Below are 18833 nucleotides of genomic sequence, written 5' to 3' on the forward strand. Positions count from 1 at the left end.
GAAGTCCAGACTAAAGAATATGGCCTTTGGTTTATAAAGCTTGCTAATGATTGCATATTGGGTACAATCACTGAGTCCGCCAATTATGTTTACAGATTACAGAAGGGGCTAACACAGACAAATGATTGGTGACAAAGTGACACAATCTACAAAGAAATGCAAAAATGTGTCATTATATTTGCCTTCTGCAAGGCGGAATTCCCTGCTAATTACAGCATTGACAACAGCCCCCAATGGTGCAAGACCTAGGAATAAAGGTAAATGGTAGATGGCAATCTGAACTTTGACAACCACATTTCCATCATTGTAAGGAAAGCCTTCTATGTTGAGTACCTCATAAGTTAGGTCATCATATCCAAGTGTAAGGATGTTATAACACAACTGTACCCAACCTCATCAAAATACCAGTAGAGTACCATGCTCTCTTTTGCATGTACCTCACCAGACACCTGCAGCAGATGGAGAGACCACAGAGGTTTCTCCACAAGAAAATATAGGGGCTATAAAGCATGACATGATGTACACGGATAGACTGAAAGTCCTGTCAATGTACACTGTATTGCATATGATGAAGTGACTTATGCCTGGCCTACAGGCCGGTCTCTGACCCTGCCCTGATGGAAATGCTTCACATCCACAAATATAATGGTACAAGAATCACTTAGTCTAGGTATCTAAACCAAGCCTGTGACATTAACAGAACAAGCTTGAGAGACAGCTATAGATGATGACATCAGCAGAGTTCATTGACAGGAAGATGCTAATAGCAGTGTCTGACATGCTAGTATAAAATTTTATCTCTCTAATGTCAAGCAAGTGCACAAACACAAACACACACACACCAGCTGACTGCACTGAGAACAGAACCCTACCTATCTCACTACATTTACAAGAGACCTCTGTATTTAACACAAGTGCCATGGCACAAGTCTGAGTTGGAGAATGTTGGACAACATTTTAGTGTTGACATCAGCAGAGTCTGTTGACAGGAGCATGGTAACAGCAGTGTCCAACATGCTGGTATAAAATGCTCTCTCTACCATCAAACAAGTGCGCAAACACAAACACACCAGGTAACTGCAATGGTAACAAAACCCCTAACTACCTCACTACACTGACTAGAGCCCTCTGTATTTAACATAAGCACCATGGCACAAGTCTGACTTGGAGAGTATTGGACAACACTTTATAAGTGATGACATCAGTAGAGTCTATTGATGGGAAGATGGTAATAGGAGTGCCTGACATACTGTTGTAAAATGCTCTCTCTAATATCAGGCACACACACACACACACACACACACACACACACACACACACACATTGACTGCAGTGAAAACAGAACCCCTACCTATCTCACTACACTGACTAAAGATGTCTGTATTTAATGCAAGCACCACTGCACACGTCTGACTTAGAGAATGTCGGACAACACTTTAAAAGTGATGACATCAGCAGAGCCTGTTGACAGGAAGATGGTAATAACAGTGTCTGACATACTGGTAAAAAAATGCTCCCTCTAATGTCAAGCAAGTGCCCCAACACACACACACACACACACACACACACAACACACACACACACACACACACACACACACACACACACACACACACCAGATGACTACAGTGAGAGCAAAACTCCTACCTATCTCAGTAAATGGTCTAGAGCACTCAGTACTTTATGCAAGTGCCACGGCACAAGTCAGACTTTTACAAGGTTGCAGGCAAATTTATAGTGGATGCTGGAGAGAAGATATTTAGAGGCCTGCACAAAATGGATGTGTAGGCATGTTCAACTGTCAAAATATTGGTGCTCCATGGCTTTGGAGTGGTAACTGCAGGATATTAAGTTATACTCTTCTGCCTAGACAGACACACACACACACACACACACACACACACACACACACACACACACACACACACACACCAATAAGATTAGAACCCCCACCTAAGTACATGGACTAGAGAATTCAGTAGCTTATGCAAGCACCACAGCACAAGTCTGACTTTTACAATTTATAGTGGATGACATCAGCAGTAGATGTTGGAGAGAAGATATTGGGAGACCTGCATTAAATGGATAGCTATTCATCTCCAACTGCCAAAATAGTAAAATTCTGTATGTTACCAGATTGATGAGTGTGCAATGTATAGTATTTGGTGTTGTTTCCAATGTGCAGGTATACTTTAACTCATTCATTCTGGAGCAGCTCAGGAAAAGCTGTCTGCTTAATTCCACCATAGGAACAACAGTGCAGCCTGAGCTCATTTTCAGAAAATCCATTTGTAATACCATACAGAAAACAAATGTTCATAACTCTTTAACTATAAGAGCTAGACTAAAAATGTAAATGTGAAAGTTGTTCAGCAGACACTGACCTTTCCAATAGTGTAAATGTTGATAGTGCATATCAAAGTCATTATTAAATATTTGGCAAGGAAGGCTGATATTGTGCATATTTTTTATCTTTGTGGAAAAGCAAAGCACAATATCTTGGTCAATGTACCATGCAGACCCATACAATTTGAATTTAATTTATTCATATGAATTCCAGCTTTAAAATGATACCTTAACCATTACTGTGGGATGCTCTTTTCTTGAGATATTCACAGAAATATGATTAATATATAATTTCTCATAATTGATAAATAAACAAAGCATAATATCTCATCACCTGTAACAGACAGAGCTTACATATCAGTGTAGAAGTTGTGCACCTGAATGTCAGCTTCAAAACGATGCATCATTTGTGTGATCACCATGTTCCCTTGCAAAGATATGAGTATAATAATGAGAAGTATTGTAAATGTATAATTTTCATAATTGTACAAGACTAAACAAACTGTGATATCTGTGCATGTGTACAGTGCACAGACACAGTTATTTTACCATGTTGTAAGGAGTAACACTATCTTCAAAATGAGGTATTACTTGGCACACTGACATGCTCTCTTGCAAAGTTATTTACCAAAACATGAAAAAAATAAGTTTCCATAACCTAATTCTGAACAAACTTTGATATCTGCACATGTGTCCAACATACAGGCACAATTATTTATCATGTTAGAACCAGCAATGCTGTCTTCAAAATGAGGTATTACTTGGCACATTCAGATGCTCCCTTACAAAGTTATCTAACAAAATATGAAAAAAGTAATAATTTCCATAACCTAACTCCGAAACAAACTTTGATATCTGCACATGAGTACAACATACAGGCATCATTCTTTTGCCATGTTAGAACTATCAATACTGTTTTCAAAATGAGGTATTACTTAGCACATCCAGACACTCCCTTGCAAAGTTATTTACCAAAATATGAAAAAAAAATCATAATTTCCATAACCTAAATCCAAAACAAACTTTGATATCTGCACGTGTCCCACATACAGGCACAATTTTTGTACTATGTTGGAACCAGCAATACTGTCTTCAAAATGAGGTATTACTTGGCACATTCAGATGCTCCCTTGTAAACTTGTTTACCAAAATATGAAAAAAATCATACTTTCCATAACCTAAGTCTGAAGCAAACTTTGATATCTGCATATGAGTACAACATACAGGCACCATTCTTTTCCCATGTTAGAACTATCGATACTGTTTTCAAAATGAGGTATTATGTAGCACATTCAGATGCTCCCTTGCAAAGTTATTTACCAAAATATGAAAAAAAAATCATAACTTCCATAACCCAAGCCTGAAACAAACTTTGATATCTGCACATGTGGGCAACATACAGGCAATTTGTTTACCATGTTGGAACTATCAATACTGTCTTCAAAATGAGGTATTACTTGGCACACCGACATGCTCACTTGCAAAGTTATTTACCAAAATATGAAAAAGTCATACCTTTCCATAACCTAAGTCCTAACAAAACTGATATATGTGCATGTGTACAGCATTCAGAAGCAGTTGTTTTACCATGTAGACACATGATTGTAAATATACACATCTTGGTGTAGCCAACATACTGCTGAATGGGTACATGTAAAGAGAAAAAGCAAGGTAAGGAAAACCACTCCACTAATGAACCCAGGACAGGCATGGGACAGTGGTAGGCAAGGCCATCTCATCGGTCTGATAACTGTGCTGGCTACCCACTCAGACAGCTGATAACACTGCAGTCTCACAACCACCTTCTGTGTCAGCAGTCTGCCTTACCTATGCCTTTTCTTCTTACATGTGTCCATTCAGCAATAGACCTAAGGGATCAATTTCTGTATTTGTAAGCCCTTCCTGTCATCTAACGCTACACATGCCTGATAAAAGCAGACTAAAAAATGAAGTATTGCAGGATGGTTACTGACATATTACATTGTACGTGGTAGCACTCTCCTAAAACAGTTCTTTCTCAGCATCCTCACCAGCTCCTTACCACAGTTGTTTGCCAAACTCAGAGAAATATATTTTACACAACACATTTCATAATAGTGTTTTACTTACTATACTGGTCCTACTTGGTCATGGGTATTTTCCATTCTTCTCACAAGTTGCATGTTGGCAATCCTGCATAACTCTCCTCACGCCATTGTGGAGGTCGGTCAAGAACAACGCAATGCCCTCCTCAGTTAGGTGAACGCCATCCCCTCTGAACAGATGAACATCTTCCACGGTGATGCTGTTATGGCAAATTGTAGATCCACCGACCCTGTGCATCAAACTCACTAATTGCTGCCCTCATCTTTGTACATTTACTACCCTCACCTACATACATTGACCACACCTAAAGGGAGGGGGACTGAGTGGAGAGCTACACCAAGACAACACGTGGAAAGACCCAGACTGACCCAGGCTCTGTCTTTTTGCATGTGTCCTTTCCCGGGTGGAAACACTGCGTCACAGTGGCACCCCCAAGGCCATGCTTACCTAAGACAGCAGCACTATGGGACTGAGCTGAAGAGTCTCCATTATTTCCCTACCAACATCTTCATTACTACATGTTATACACATGTCCCTAAATGAAACATTCACCCAAATGACCCCTTCAGGAAAATATTGAGATATGCACAATCACCAAAATGTTATATATATATATATATATATATATATATATAAAACTTGTGACCAATGTATATATGTGCAAGTACATTATGTACATACATACATATATACCCATATACACACATTTGCACAAATATATGTGTGTGTGTGTATATATATATATATATATATATATATATATATATATATATATATATATATATAGATATATATATAGATATATATATTTATACAGCAAGAAAAAAATCAGGGGTTTAGGAGAGTAGGCAGTTGATGAAGAATGAGGGCGGTTGCTTGCAATGTCTCCAATCAGAGAAAGAAAACACAACCTGGCTTGTGCATTCATCAAAGCGATAACGACTTGTACTTATGTGAATAACAGTGACAGCAGCTGAGACTTTTCCCAGAAAAGTGATAATGACTCACTGCTATATTGTAACTGCACGTATTGCTAATGTGATAATAACCTTCCTTTCATTACTGCAAAGGTATGCATGTTGAGACACAGGTGATAATTACTACACATGACCTGTTGAGTAGGCATCCATTATATTACATTGTGCAGCTGTTATGTAACACAGACTCATTATCATCAGTAAAGAGAAGACCTGAGTCAGTCAAACAGTATAACACTTAGATATTACTGAGCCCTTCCTCCCACCTAAATTCCACACGACTGGCAAAGCCAGGAGAAATGCACAAAAATATGATAGCTCCATGCTGTCAGTAGTCACCTAGTGATAACCTTTATCTCACTCAGGCAGTATAATCACAAATACAAGCAAAAGTGATGTAAACCAAATGTAATTTGCAGACTGACTTTCTATATGTCCCCAGTAACCCCTTCAGTTGTTTGTATTCTGTATAATTCTGTATATGCAGGCACCAAAATGACACAGATTGGCCGAACAGTCACTTCAGCAGCTAATATGATGCAGGAAATGATGCAAGATAAGGATGAAGAATAAAACAAATTTGAGTTCAAATGTATTTAGATGTTTTTACACAAAACACTGGTAACAAAAGGAATTAAAAATAACATACTGAAATGCAAATAACACACAAAACAAATTATTAATGATAGATCAATCATTTATGATCATCCCACACCACTGAATGCCATGGCAAAGACTTTGGTGCCCATCTGAAGCTGAACAATGACAAAAACTCTTGGAGCCATTGTGGTAACAAGTTCCACAGGTGAGCAGCTTGATAGAAAAATGTGTGATGCCCAGATGTCTCAAAGCTGACCTGTGGAAAATTCTACAGCTTATCAGAGGCCAAGCACAGTACAAAAAGCTCCTTCAGGTAACAAGGACTGAGATCACAAATGGAAGAGTATTTCATTTTGCATTCACCCTACCGCACATTTCTTTCTCTCTGGCTAAAAAAAACAGTAATTCAATAAAAGAAGAACATTCTACATAAACTGATGGGCATTACAGCTTTATTTGGAGTGCTTCACAACAAATTGGACCAATCACAAATAACAGGTTACAAATGGGGACAATTAATTGAAAAAATATGATTATTTTCAGAAGATGTTATATTGTACATTACTAACCAAGAAAAAATGGTAAACTTGGATGATTAGGTTATTGAGAAAATTCAATCAATTAGCTGGTTATAAGATCAATGAGACCAATACAAAAGCAATTGTAATAAACTATGTGCCTGCACATGATGGTACAGGCATTCCTTTTTCTTTGGGGTAGGAAAACATGAGAAGTCTAGGCATATGGTTAATGAAAACACCCAATGTGTGGCAAAAGAAAGAGAAAGAACAAACACACAAAATAATTAATAAACGTAGGCAATAGAAAGTATTGTCTATGGAGACTGATAGTAAAATATATAAGATTTACTATACCGTGCAAAATGGTATAAATGGGGAAAGAGACTGTTAGTATGTAAGTGACATAATCTGAAAGAATTAAAACAATGTGGGGTGGGATGGTAATTATGTCTAGTTCAGGTAGTTATAGATTTTTACTTTTAGTTATAGATTTTTACTTTTTCTTTGTTTTTCCCTAATTCTAACTTAAATATCTTACTTATAAATAAGAATTCAGAAATATATAATATCTAGGCAGAATAATGGACATATTAGTAATAAATCTGAAACTCAGATGAAAAATTATTTCATACATGTTATCAGAAACAAAAACTCATAAAAATAATGGAGGTCTTTAAAAAATGCAAGCTGTTCTAATCACAAAAAAGTGGTTATACAGCCAATAGAAAACCAACAACAAGAAGAAATAAATAAGGTACTCTTCCAGGATATTAGAGCCCTGCAAGAAAGGGTCAGAGCATTGACTGAAAATATATACCTGCAAAAAAGCCAGAGGACTCTGTCTCTGAAAGAGAGAATCAATAGTAAAATTGAAACACATAAACGTTTATGACAATGAAAATAAAAAGACAAAGGTATTAAAAGGTTGGTGGATAACCTTGGCTAACAAAAGGGCTATCAAAGTAAAACAGAGAACAAAATTATTGGTTTTCCAAAAGACTATCTGAAATAATAACTGTTCAAACGTTATTGCAGAGCAACAAAACTAACACAGGTACACAGTACACACTCGGTAAAGCAGTAAAGTACATAGAGTGCAGCAAGCAATACTACAGCTTTGCTGGTGCACAGAAGTATGGGGGGTAGTACCACAGCTGATAAGGGATGGTAACTTATGTTTTGATGCACACAGAGAATTAAAAGCATCTATTTGCAAGAGGAAGTAATTTCTGGAGCAAGCAAGCAAACTTTGGCTAGAAGCTATAAAACTGTGTAGCCTTTTAGTAAAAATAAATATTTTCTAAATCAGAAATTCCCATATATTTTATAATACAAAGAATACCCAGTTATCTTCTTTAGCCCACAGACTGACTTCATATAAAATGCTGCTCATCAAGACCCCCCCCCTATCTTGTCAGTTTTAAAACTGCTTGGCACACAGCAATGGTCATTATTTTTAAATGTAGAAAACAAATTGCAAATAAACTTACGTGCATAGTCACATGCCCATAGTATATCTCCAAATGTGAAAGGACATGTGCAGAATTCAATCACATATATGACTCTGATTGGGGCAACTCGTTAAAATCCGTCAATAATATCAGATATGGATCCCATATTCATACTCTCTTCTGCCAACGTTTCAAGCTGAAAGTGCTAATATTCTAACTGTCCCTAATTGTCTCCAGTTTTGTTGACAGCTGGGCATATCACAGATATAACATCTCACTATATCCAATACCTTGTCATCTCCAAATATGCAACTACACCTTCCACAATCAAATCACAGGTGCTTCATGTTATAAATCAGAACAACATGCAGTATTATTACTTTCCAACTGGCCAAAGTTACAGATGAAGGGGGGTTCTAAGTACACATTTCTTGGTGTGTGTAATTTATTTGCACACAATACAGTTTACAAAACACAACATTAGATATACAACCCCTTACAATTTCAGAGAAATGTTTCCTCTATCAGAGAGAAAGGACGGCTGTGCAGTCACAAAAATTGTGCCAGAACATATTTTCAAAATGCATCCTCAACAAAGGTAGACCTCCTTCACAAGAAAATAAAATACACAGAAGAATTATCACCAAATACTAATTAAGTATATTAACTCCTAACTCTGCAACTAGTGCATCTAGCAGCTAGGCAGGACACAATCTTTTCACGTGTTTGACATCATGAAGGAAAAAAAAACATGATCGTCAACACAAATGCTTGCTTTCAAGCCTGACCCGGGATCTGTTCAGAGACATATGTTATGCAAGTAGAAATTACAGGAATCATACTACCAGTGGGGAAATCAAATTTACAAGCACTTAGAGAGTTGAGTGTGCCATACAGATAAGCAAAAAAAAAACAAAGAGAGAATAAAAGGTTGAACAGATTTTAAACCTCTTGGTTCTTCTCAAACCAATAATAAAAAAGGCCGTATATTCAGAGTAGGTGCAAAGCAACAGATAGGAACACTTTCAGTCCTACAAGCTTAGAACGCTGATAAAATAACAAGATTGGAGTTAGCAGTACTTTTCTGAAGGGTATAGATGCGGAAATTATTATTATGCAAAATATATGAGGCAGAAATCAAGACATTCAGCATGAATCTATATGGTTGAGAGGTTATCTGTGATCAACATTTATACGAGCAAAACCTGAACAACACAAACGGATACTTCACAACTTGCCCTACAAACTCGCTAACATTCAGCGATCATGTGACGGATAAGACAAGCAAGTAAAAAAATAAACGCTTGAAAGAACATTGTAAAAAAAGGATTTTCATATTTTGCAAATGCTATTATTGTTTGGCATTACTTTTCAGCCGTAAATCTTATTGCACAACATTAAATGCATGACACACTTCATAGCAGCAAACTGTTCTTTAGAAACCCTACTTCACATTACATTAAAAAAGCAATAAACACATCGTACAAGCAAGAGCTATGAGGCTATAGTAACAACATACTTGAAATAATGAAATGTTAATTGCAGAGGAATAGTCCCTCAACAAAACAAATGCTCCCAGCAACACGAGAGAGACTTATAGTTCCCTCAGTGGCATGACCTCCGGCATTTTTTATTGCAGGCATAGCATTAGCAGGAGTTTTAAGAAACTTTTGAATACCTAATTGGAATGGGCGTTTTCAGGGCATAAGCAAGAAAACCATGTAAGCTGTAGCAGGGCCTTATCTTACCTTATGGATCAGAGATGAAATGGTCTTTAGGAGAGGCTTGCGGTTTGTTTTAAAAATACACACAGATCTCCAGTGCAGGTCTTTCTTCCGAGAGCTGTAACTGCAGCAAAACTCGCCGGGTTCATTAAGTGATCAGCAGGATAACAAGAGGGATCCAGCAGTAATTCCTGCAAAAGCAAGAAAAAGAAAGGGAACTTTTACTGCTGGAACCCCTATTTATTGGGACAGAACAAAGGATTTTACATCAGGGGTGGAGGAGTTAAGTGAACTGTGATTAGAACGGCTTGCATAGAAAATCGGCTTGCTATCAGAAGAAAGTACAGAGTGACTTGCAAGCCGATTTTCTCCGAAAACTCAAATATAACCACCAGGTAACTCTATGCTGAAAATTAAGCTGACAAGGTAACTGACAGAGTTCAGTTACTTTTCAACTTAATTTTCAACAGTGGAGTTACTATCTGACTGTGAAGTTAAGTGCGCTGGAAGAAGGCACTCGGGGTTAACAGAATGGAATTCCTATCTTCTCATGGTGCACTTGGTGTTAAGCACAGATGCACCATGAGAAGGTACTTGGGGTTAATGGATACAGCTTTACAAGCTATACGCAAACAGGTTTCCACATTACTACAAGTATTGGAAATCTGAATGTGTATTATCATTATAAAGATGTGTATGATATATAAGACATTGTTATTTATTTCTGTAGTGTAGTTGATATATTTGTGAACAAATACTAAGAGACCAAGGTTGTAAATATGTGTTATTTTCTTAGATAGTGTCTTCATTTTGTTTTTATTTTATATGTACTTTCATGGGATGAAGATTAAATGTACAGTAAACAAAGCAAAAGTAATACATGTTATTGTCTACTTTGCCTAGAGCACCGCAGAGCAGCTGGTTTGCGTGGTCGGAGACAAAGTGTGTGTGCATCTGAGATGCACATTTTTATTGCTTTCCCTGTTTGTGCATAGTTAAGTGGTGAGCAAACTTGAGCCTTACTGATAACAGTATGAGAGTATGTGCAGATATTGAACATATGCTTGGTGCAACTATACAAATTAAAGTTAACAGTAGGGCATTTATGCCACTTTTGTAGAATTTAATCTATATAATATTATTGAAGGATTTCACTATTTTATACTTGTTACCCATGGTATTTAACCCACAATGTCGGACTACAGTCTTACACTTAACTTAAAGTTGGTTTGTGCTACAGACTGACACATGCATACTTGCTTTTACAGTTAGGATATGCATGCTTACTTTGCTACTACTGTATAGAAAATATATTTTTTTTATTTAAAAGCTACAATAATATCTCTCTTGCACTGCATACATACTACTTGCTTTTATCAGTCTCTCTAGAGGCTCAGTTTGGGCCTGCCTATTTGGACTGATTTCTGAATTAGTTGTGAAAGGAAAAGAACAGAACAGAAGAACATCATGCATACCAGTCTTGCCTATATTTAGCTTTCTATCTATTATTAATTCTCTTCATTAGCATACTTACACAACTGTGGGATGTTGCTAGTTCTGAACTCATCAATCTACTGGTTGAGTGTATCCCTCTTGTACCTTTTTTAGGTCGTTAAAGTGGTGCCTAAACTGTTCTCCAGTGCGTGGAATGCCAGTTACACTACATACAGCCTTGGCCAGACTATTCCATGCCTCAGACTTGTACTGGGAACCAGTATAGTTCCCCTGCAAAAGCCTTTGGCTATGGCACTTTACCAGGAGTCCAATAAGGATTCTCAACCCCTCAATACCCCACCTCAGTGCCCTACATTGGGCACCTTCCCCTCTAACACCAGACATGTCTAACCAGAAAACACTGCAATAGCAAATAATGATTTCCTGCCAATGCATGCTATCGCATGTACTGGTAATGGGCAAACTCAAGCAATGATGTCAGCTATGTTTGCATGATGTTAAGTGGAGAGCAACGGTGCCAAACAGAGAGGAAAGCAGTTTTCTAAACTGAAAGGTTAATTTGATAGTTGGCATTAGTTTGAGGATTGGTTGCTGCTGTAACTGTTAATTTATTTAACTTTGCATACATGAATAAGTTATGACCTGACAAAGTTTTGTCTGACTTTACACACTGATAAAATTTATTTTTACAATGTGGGATTCAAACCTATGCATAAGAGACAAAACAGTTTCTTCCGCAGTGCTTCTCTGACATACTCATTATTTACATATAAATACACATGACAGAATGGGGGGGGGGGTTAATTATATATGTGTGCCATCTCACAATGTCCTGGTTTACTTATTCATGTGTGTATGGCTCTTATTGATGTCTGAATGCTAGCAAAGGCTAGAGAACAAAATTATGATTACAGAAACATATTAATCAGTATACCATCAGTCATATATCTGAACCTTCAAAGCACAGTAAATGCGTCTTATCCCTCATACATATAATTCATATGAGCTCCAATGCTATACATAGTTATTGTTATTTATAATTATGTTTAAATTGTTATAAGTGATATTTAATATAAAGTGAAATGGTACAACAGTAAAAATGTCTGGGATTTCCTGTATTAGAACCCAGGACTATGTATATGGCAGCCCTACACTTGCACCTGTTGCCACAGGAATATTGAAATAACACTTAGATATTTTCCTGTTCATAACTATAAACTGAACTGTTAACAACAGTAAAAATATATTGAACTTCCTGTATTAGAACCCAGGACCATCTGATTTACAGCCCTATACTTACACCTGCTGCCACAGGAATAGTTAAAGGAGAACTCTACTCAAAATTCAAGTTTCTCTTTCCAAAAAGTGTTTTTCATTCCCTGTAATCCAACACTAAACACTTCAACATATAGAAAATCATTTAATAATTATGTTTGCCTTTCTTTTCTGCATATGTCTCATCTTTTACATCACAACAGCTGCTAAGAGTAGCACAGTAATTGAGTTAAGTAACTTATCCCAACAACAAAGCCATTATGAAAACAATAACATTTAAATGTGCCTTAGCAGTTACAGATTGCTAGCATCACACCTCAGGTAAACAGTGCAACCTGGAGTTTGAACAATGGCAGGACTTTCACGCTTAGTTTTCAGGTGCAAATGTCTTTCCTTTTAACAAAACTCTTTGCCACAAAGTAAGAAAGCAGATATGTCCGTCTAACTCTTCCTACTTTCTGTTGTCACTATTTGAATTTTTTCTATTGTAATTTCTGCAAAAGTGCACGTCTTCTGCAGTTGAGGAAAGAAGATTAACATCAAAACTTTAATTCTAGCTACAATACTTAAAACTGTGAATGCAGCACAAATCATCTCAGCCCAAGTAACACAAATAAATCACAGGATCTCACTCTTGAACACTGAACTACAGTTGTTACTTTGAAAAAAAAAACAATTAACTAAGCTACATTTTCAAGCCCATCATTCAAACATTCTTTAAAATGCTGCAACAGAGATGGCCACTGATGAAAATCAAAGGAAGCACAGTAATTAAAAAATGTGTATTGATACTGACAGTGAAAAGTAAGCAGTCACAGCAATGTTTTAAACTGATGAGAGAAAACTACAGTAAATGATCCCCTCATCATAAGGATTTCTTTCTGTCCCTCTAACATGACATCAGGAAGGTGAAGACATTTACTGTAAAACTAAATAATCATAGCAATGGCAGCCTCTTCAGATCATTTGGGGTATAACAAATTAGAAAATAATAGTAACCATTTACTTTGATAATTAGGTATTAGTAATCCAGAAAAGTTCAAGATTGGCTGAAAAACATGGTTTTGTTTCAGTTTTGGGGTGCAGATCTCCTTTAAATAACAGTTTCATATTTCCCTGTTTATTCTTAACTTCTGTGTGTTAACTGCCATGCAATGCCACTTACTGTGTTTGCATGGTGCCCAACAGAATTAATAGAATATATCCATTTTGAAATTGTTGCCTATCTGCTTCCTCTCTCTAGGTGTTCTAGACCTGCTGGTGTTGGAGAAGGTTGCCAACTGACGTGCAATGTTGCTAAGTGGTGTTGCATGATGGAAAGCAAAAAAATGCAATAATATATCCTTTTTGACATTTAGAATGTCTGTGTCCTGTCTGCAGGTGTTCTAGCTGCTTCCAGTGTGGGCCACTAGTTAAGGTTTCCATAACGGTAAGTGTCACTCAAACAAGACAAGCAAAGCTAAACTTGTTTTAGCTTTGTGATCAGTGTTTATTAGGTTTCATCCTTCAAAGACAAAGGTGGGACTTGCAACCTGTTATACTAATAGTATATGCCGTGTGGATCAATGTGTTTAGCAGATATGCTACACACACAAGGGGGATTCACAGGTGTAGTTGATATTGGTTGTCAAAGAAATACTTTGCATGACATTTACTGTGTTTCTTCATTTCCCTGTTTGCACTAAGCCATGCACAATGCAAATACTGGCATAAAAAAGAGAAAAGAAATCTATTAAATAAACAACACTACAAAATTTATGTTTGTACACATGACATATTTTTACACAGGTCAGGTTTAAACTCTCACTCCAATGAACCTTCAAAACACATTAAGGGTGTCTTACCCCTCTTTTCCACAGAAACAGCTTTGCAATAGAGAAAGAAAATCATTGTGCATACAAGCAACTGCAACATCATTGACAATATTAAGAAAACATATGACAGTTGTACACTTTTGAGTTCTTTGTATATGTATTAATTTCAGATGTAGTGCAATGAATGATCACACAACCATTTATGACTCAGAGAAGGTGTTTTCACTTAGGTACTAGAATTAAAACAGTTTTTTTACTGAGTGCTTTCTACTTCATTCGGATCCTAGTTGTTCATTTATTTTAGTGTGGTGGTGTCATGTTACATTTATGACTATTGCTTGCAGAAATACAGCTCTGTTTTATCTCTCTATATGTTGCCCATTCTTCTCTTATCTGATCAGTAATCTGAGACATGCAGTCGGTAAGGCATTTTGTATCGCCTTTAAAATGTGTGAGAATATTAAATGGCAATAATATACAGTTGGCAACAAATGCAGGGGAGGTTGGATGTTACTGCATAGAAACTGTAAAATGTATACTGATTACTTACATTTAAAATGTTGATACAATTGCTTCTACACTTTGTACATCTAACCTGGCTGACACACTCACTGGAGGCAAGGTAGTCTGAATTGTTGTTGTGTTTTCCTTCTCCCTACCAGTAATCATTCACAGTTGTAATCCATTAACAATAGACACTGAGGGAGTGTCTGCACTATGTTTACATCTGATACAGAGAGCCAAGAAGTTGAGATTCAGCAATTCTAATGAGCTCACACCTCATTTCCATCTTCATGATGCTCACATGCGTGACTCTACACTATAAAAAAGTGAACCACATAGCTAGGGAAACTGAAGTTGGGGAGACTTGTTTATGTAGATAACACAGAAGAAAATTACTATAACATTGGGTGTATCTGTACAGAAAATTACTGGATCTTGATAAGATATGATTGCATTTTTCTGTTATATACTGGATATGGTCACATGTAAATTAGAAATATTTTATATGTGTATTACCAAAAGCTACTTTTATCTGTATGTACTTCTTAGAAGTTTACTGATGTGGCATAGGCATTTTTGTCAGGACATTTTACTTTATCAGATGCACAGCCTTATTAACTTTTGTCACAAGTGCTAATGTTACAACTGTTTTCTCTTTTTATTCTTCTCTTATTTCAGTGAAATGTAAATGTCCTATATTGTCAATGACACAAGAGTCTTAGTCTTCTAGGATGGCTTATAGACACCTCTAGAGAGTGCTGGCCACAGGTAGAGGTGACTGTCAATTGTATAAAATTGATGTTCTGTGATAAATATTTACACATGTTTTTGGGTCAGATTCTTTGATAGCACTTATAGCAGTTCACTGACATTTTATTCATTTTTTGTTTGTTAGCAAAATGTGTAATTTGCCTGTTGTTTTGTAGTTGGGGGTACCAAGTTCCATTTCTGTGTTGGCACAAACAAAATTGTTTGTACAGAGATTTGTTTGCTCTTGTTAATCCCCTTGTTTTGAATCCAGCCTTGCTTTGTGTGTGACTAATTGGAAACTGATACACTTAACAATACATTTTGGTTGATTACACATAGGCTTGGGGTGGACATGTTATCCAAGTTTTTGCTAAAAGTGTCATTAATGGACATATAAAGGGCAAAAGTTTTAACCCCCTATGTTACTGTTAATTGTGATGTTGGTGTGCTTACCTTTTACTTAACTTTTTCCAGGACCATCCTCCCTAGGAACTCTGGAGTCATCTGCACATCATAAGCCAAACATTTTTATATCAGTACTGATGAGCAGTTTACAGAAATATTTATTTTATCAATATGTGTGATGTGGATGTCAGGACTGTTATATGTTTTGCTGTACTGTCTGTAGTAGTGGCGCCAGTGTTAATTTGTTAGCATTTATTGGACTATAATAGCGTAGGTACTGATTTCTTTCCTATGTTTGCTGTTTATTATCACAGGTGATCCTAACAGTGGATGTGTAGGATTCTTACCGCCTAATGTCAGAGTATCACCAGACTCTGATGATGATGATGATGATGATGATGATGATGATGATGATGATGGGCAAACAGAGGCACAGCTGGGAGTGCAGATGCTGAATCTGACACTGAGGTTGACAGTCAGCCATCCCCCTGTAATTCCATCAGACACAGCCAGTAGGCCTATGCCAACCCCATTCCAGTAAGCCCTCAGTTATTGGACAGGTGGAGAGTGAGACACTCGGTCAAAAAGTGATTACTGCAGCTTCAGTGCCTGTTGACTCTGGCTGTAACCAAAGTGTGGGTGAGGTGCCATACAGGAGGCTTGTCAAGGGTACTTGGAATAGGCCTGCTGTACATCCTCCACCTAATCCAGGTGTGTCTTTCCATGCCACTCAATGTATGTTTAGGCCCATCATGGTGGTGCAGGGACATTCCAATAAGTCCTCCGATGAAATGTTTAGGGTTATAGATGTGGTACAGGCTGATGTGTGACTGTCTCCATGGTGTTGCTGATTCAATGGATCAGATGAATGACACATTAGAATGAGCAGTATCTGGATGGAACATCTGTTTGGAGGGGGAGAGGGGCAGCATCCACATCGATGTAGGTCAGCCACATCATCTGATGTTAGCCAACATAGTCATGCTCAATTGCACTTTCATAGTGGCACTACTTCCATTGCTCCATCAGTGGTTGAGGTGTCTTCACCCAGACAAGGTAAGCCATGGTGTCGTCATCCTGGGGATCCTCATGAGGACAGCTCATCCAGCAGACATCAGTCACATTCAGGTAGCAGCAGTGCATCTGACTATGGGCATGGATGTGCCATTGGCACTCCTGGCAGAACCAGTTCTCAGGGTCTGTTATGACGATGATGAACTGCCAACTCTACCATGCACAGCTCACACCTGTCTGACATACCAGGATGTAGAGCTAACACAGAGCTTGGCTGTGTTCCTGCAGACACTCACACACCAATTTCACCTCGAAGGCCCATACACACACATAATAATTACATGGTTCAGTGGCCATTTGTTACTTAATCCAAAAGTCTGCCTGTTTCTCTTTCTTATTCACATGCATTCAGTTATCTTTTGTGTCAACCTAGGCTTCCTGACCCCCCCAACACACACACACACACACACACACACACACACACACACACACACACACACACACACACAAAACACCTTGTACAAGTGATAATAACTGTGCCATATCCTTATTTTTTATCTTTTGGCTTCAGGGATACATAAGCTTTGTTTCTGATGCTCAGGGTGCATAGCTGACTTAGTGCTTAGAATATCTGTTTTGCTAATTGTACTGCTTTCTTACATGTTTTTGTAATGTGTACATGCCCCCCACCCAACAACTCTTACAGCAAAAAAGGTGGACCATGCCATAAATAAAAATGGGACAAAGGCTAAACAACAGGGAGGCTTTTTAAATATTTTGGTCTTACAAAGTTAGAAACAGCTGATAGAATCAAACAGTTTTTGCATTAACATTTTTAGGATTTTTTCTGAGGGATATGAAGTGTGAAACTGAAATGCATGTCATTAATTTCTAACTTCTCTCCTTAATGATTTGCCAGTACAAAAGTATGAGGCCAGACTGAGGACATTTGGTGACAATCACTACTTTTGAGAGGTATGAATGTGTGACTTTTGTATGCCTGATGCCTATTATTTGATAGAGGACACAGATACTCCCATAACTCACTGCTGTCATATCTTGATGTAATTGCTGTAAATATCAACCACCTTTTACTTACTGACATTACCAAGTAAGAGTTTTCAAGGCTATGGCATTCATTTGTATTATAGCACATTGTTTGTTCTATCTCAGGTTCAACACTTACAAGGTAAATCTGGCAGCTGCTACAGTTTTAGTTCAGGACTGACTGTCTAATGCAATGACGCACAGCCATTACATGGGTACATAAAGGTTGTAGTGTTGCCTTGCATCAATGCTACTATATGTATGTGCATAGGATGAAGGTTTTAGCCCCTTAGATGGTGAGTGAGTGAGTGAGTGAGTGAGTGAGTGAGTGAGTGAGTGAGTGAGTGAGTGAGTGAGTGCACTATGCATTCCCTCTTAGCCAATTCAAGGACATATTGAGGACACCTATGTCTGCCTACACCTACAGCAGCTGGACTCCTCAACTGTGTGTGGCTGTGGTGACCTTAACAGTGGTGGAGGGATGTGTGCCCCCTCCCCTTGTTGATCCTGCTGAAGCTGTTTCTTCAGAATGATGTTATGAACTATGGCACAGACAGTGAAGATTTCAGTACATGTAAGTGGATTGTACTGCAGGGCTGCCCCAGATGTACCTAGGCACTGGAACCATGACTTCAGCAGCCCAAACACATGTTATGATATTTCTGGTTTGAGTGTGTGCCTGATTATGTCATTCTTCAGTGGGTGGGTGTGCATTTTTGATGGGCGTCATCAGCCAGAGTTCCAGTGCATAACCTGTATCCCCAGTAAATGACCCTGTGGGCTATCACCCCTAGTGAACATCTGATATTGTTGGGTGTTGTGCCAGATATGTAAGTTGTGGTAACTGCCAGGGTTGTCTGCACAC

The 18833-nt window shown here is 37.8% G+C and overlaps 1 protein-coding gene across 3 annotated transcripts in view; it reads right to left on the reverse strand.

Annotated features, from left to right (window-relative positions):
- LOC122811089 (actin, aortic smooth muscle-like) overlaps positions 1-18833 on the reverse strand; it is a 534944-nt gene that overhangs the window by 56829 nt on the left and 459282 nt on the right. Inside the window, exon 9 of one of the 3 annotated variants that reach the window (XM_044082667.1) lies at positions 9740-9895. The exons of the other annotated variants lie outside the window; for them this stretch is intronic. Within the exon in view, the coding sequence (XP_043938602.1) occupies positions 9755-9895 (141 nt within the window). The 3' untranslated portion in view covers positions 9740-9754. Of the gene's footprint in view, positions 1-9739; positions 9896-18833 lie in introns of those variants that run through there. 3 annotated transcript variants of the gene reach the window in all.

Source organism: Protopterus annectens, chromosome 9.part0 (assembly GCF_019279795.1).
Source record: "Protopterus annectens isolate FY-2018-M chromosome 9.part0, PAN1.0, whole genome shotgun sequence".
NCBI classification, from domain to species: Eukaryota; Metazoa; Chordata; order Ceratodontiformes; family Protopteridae; genus Protopterus; species Protopterus annectens.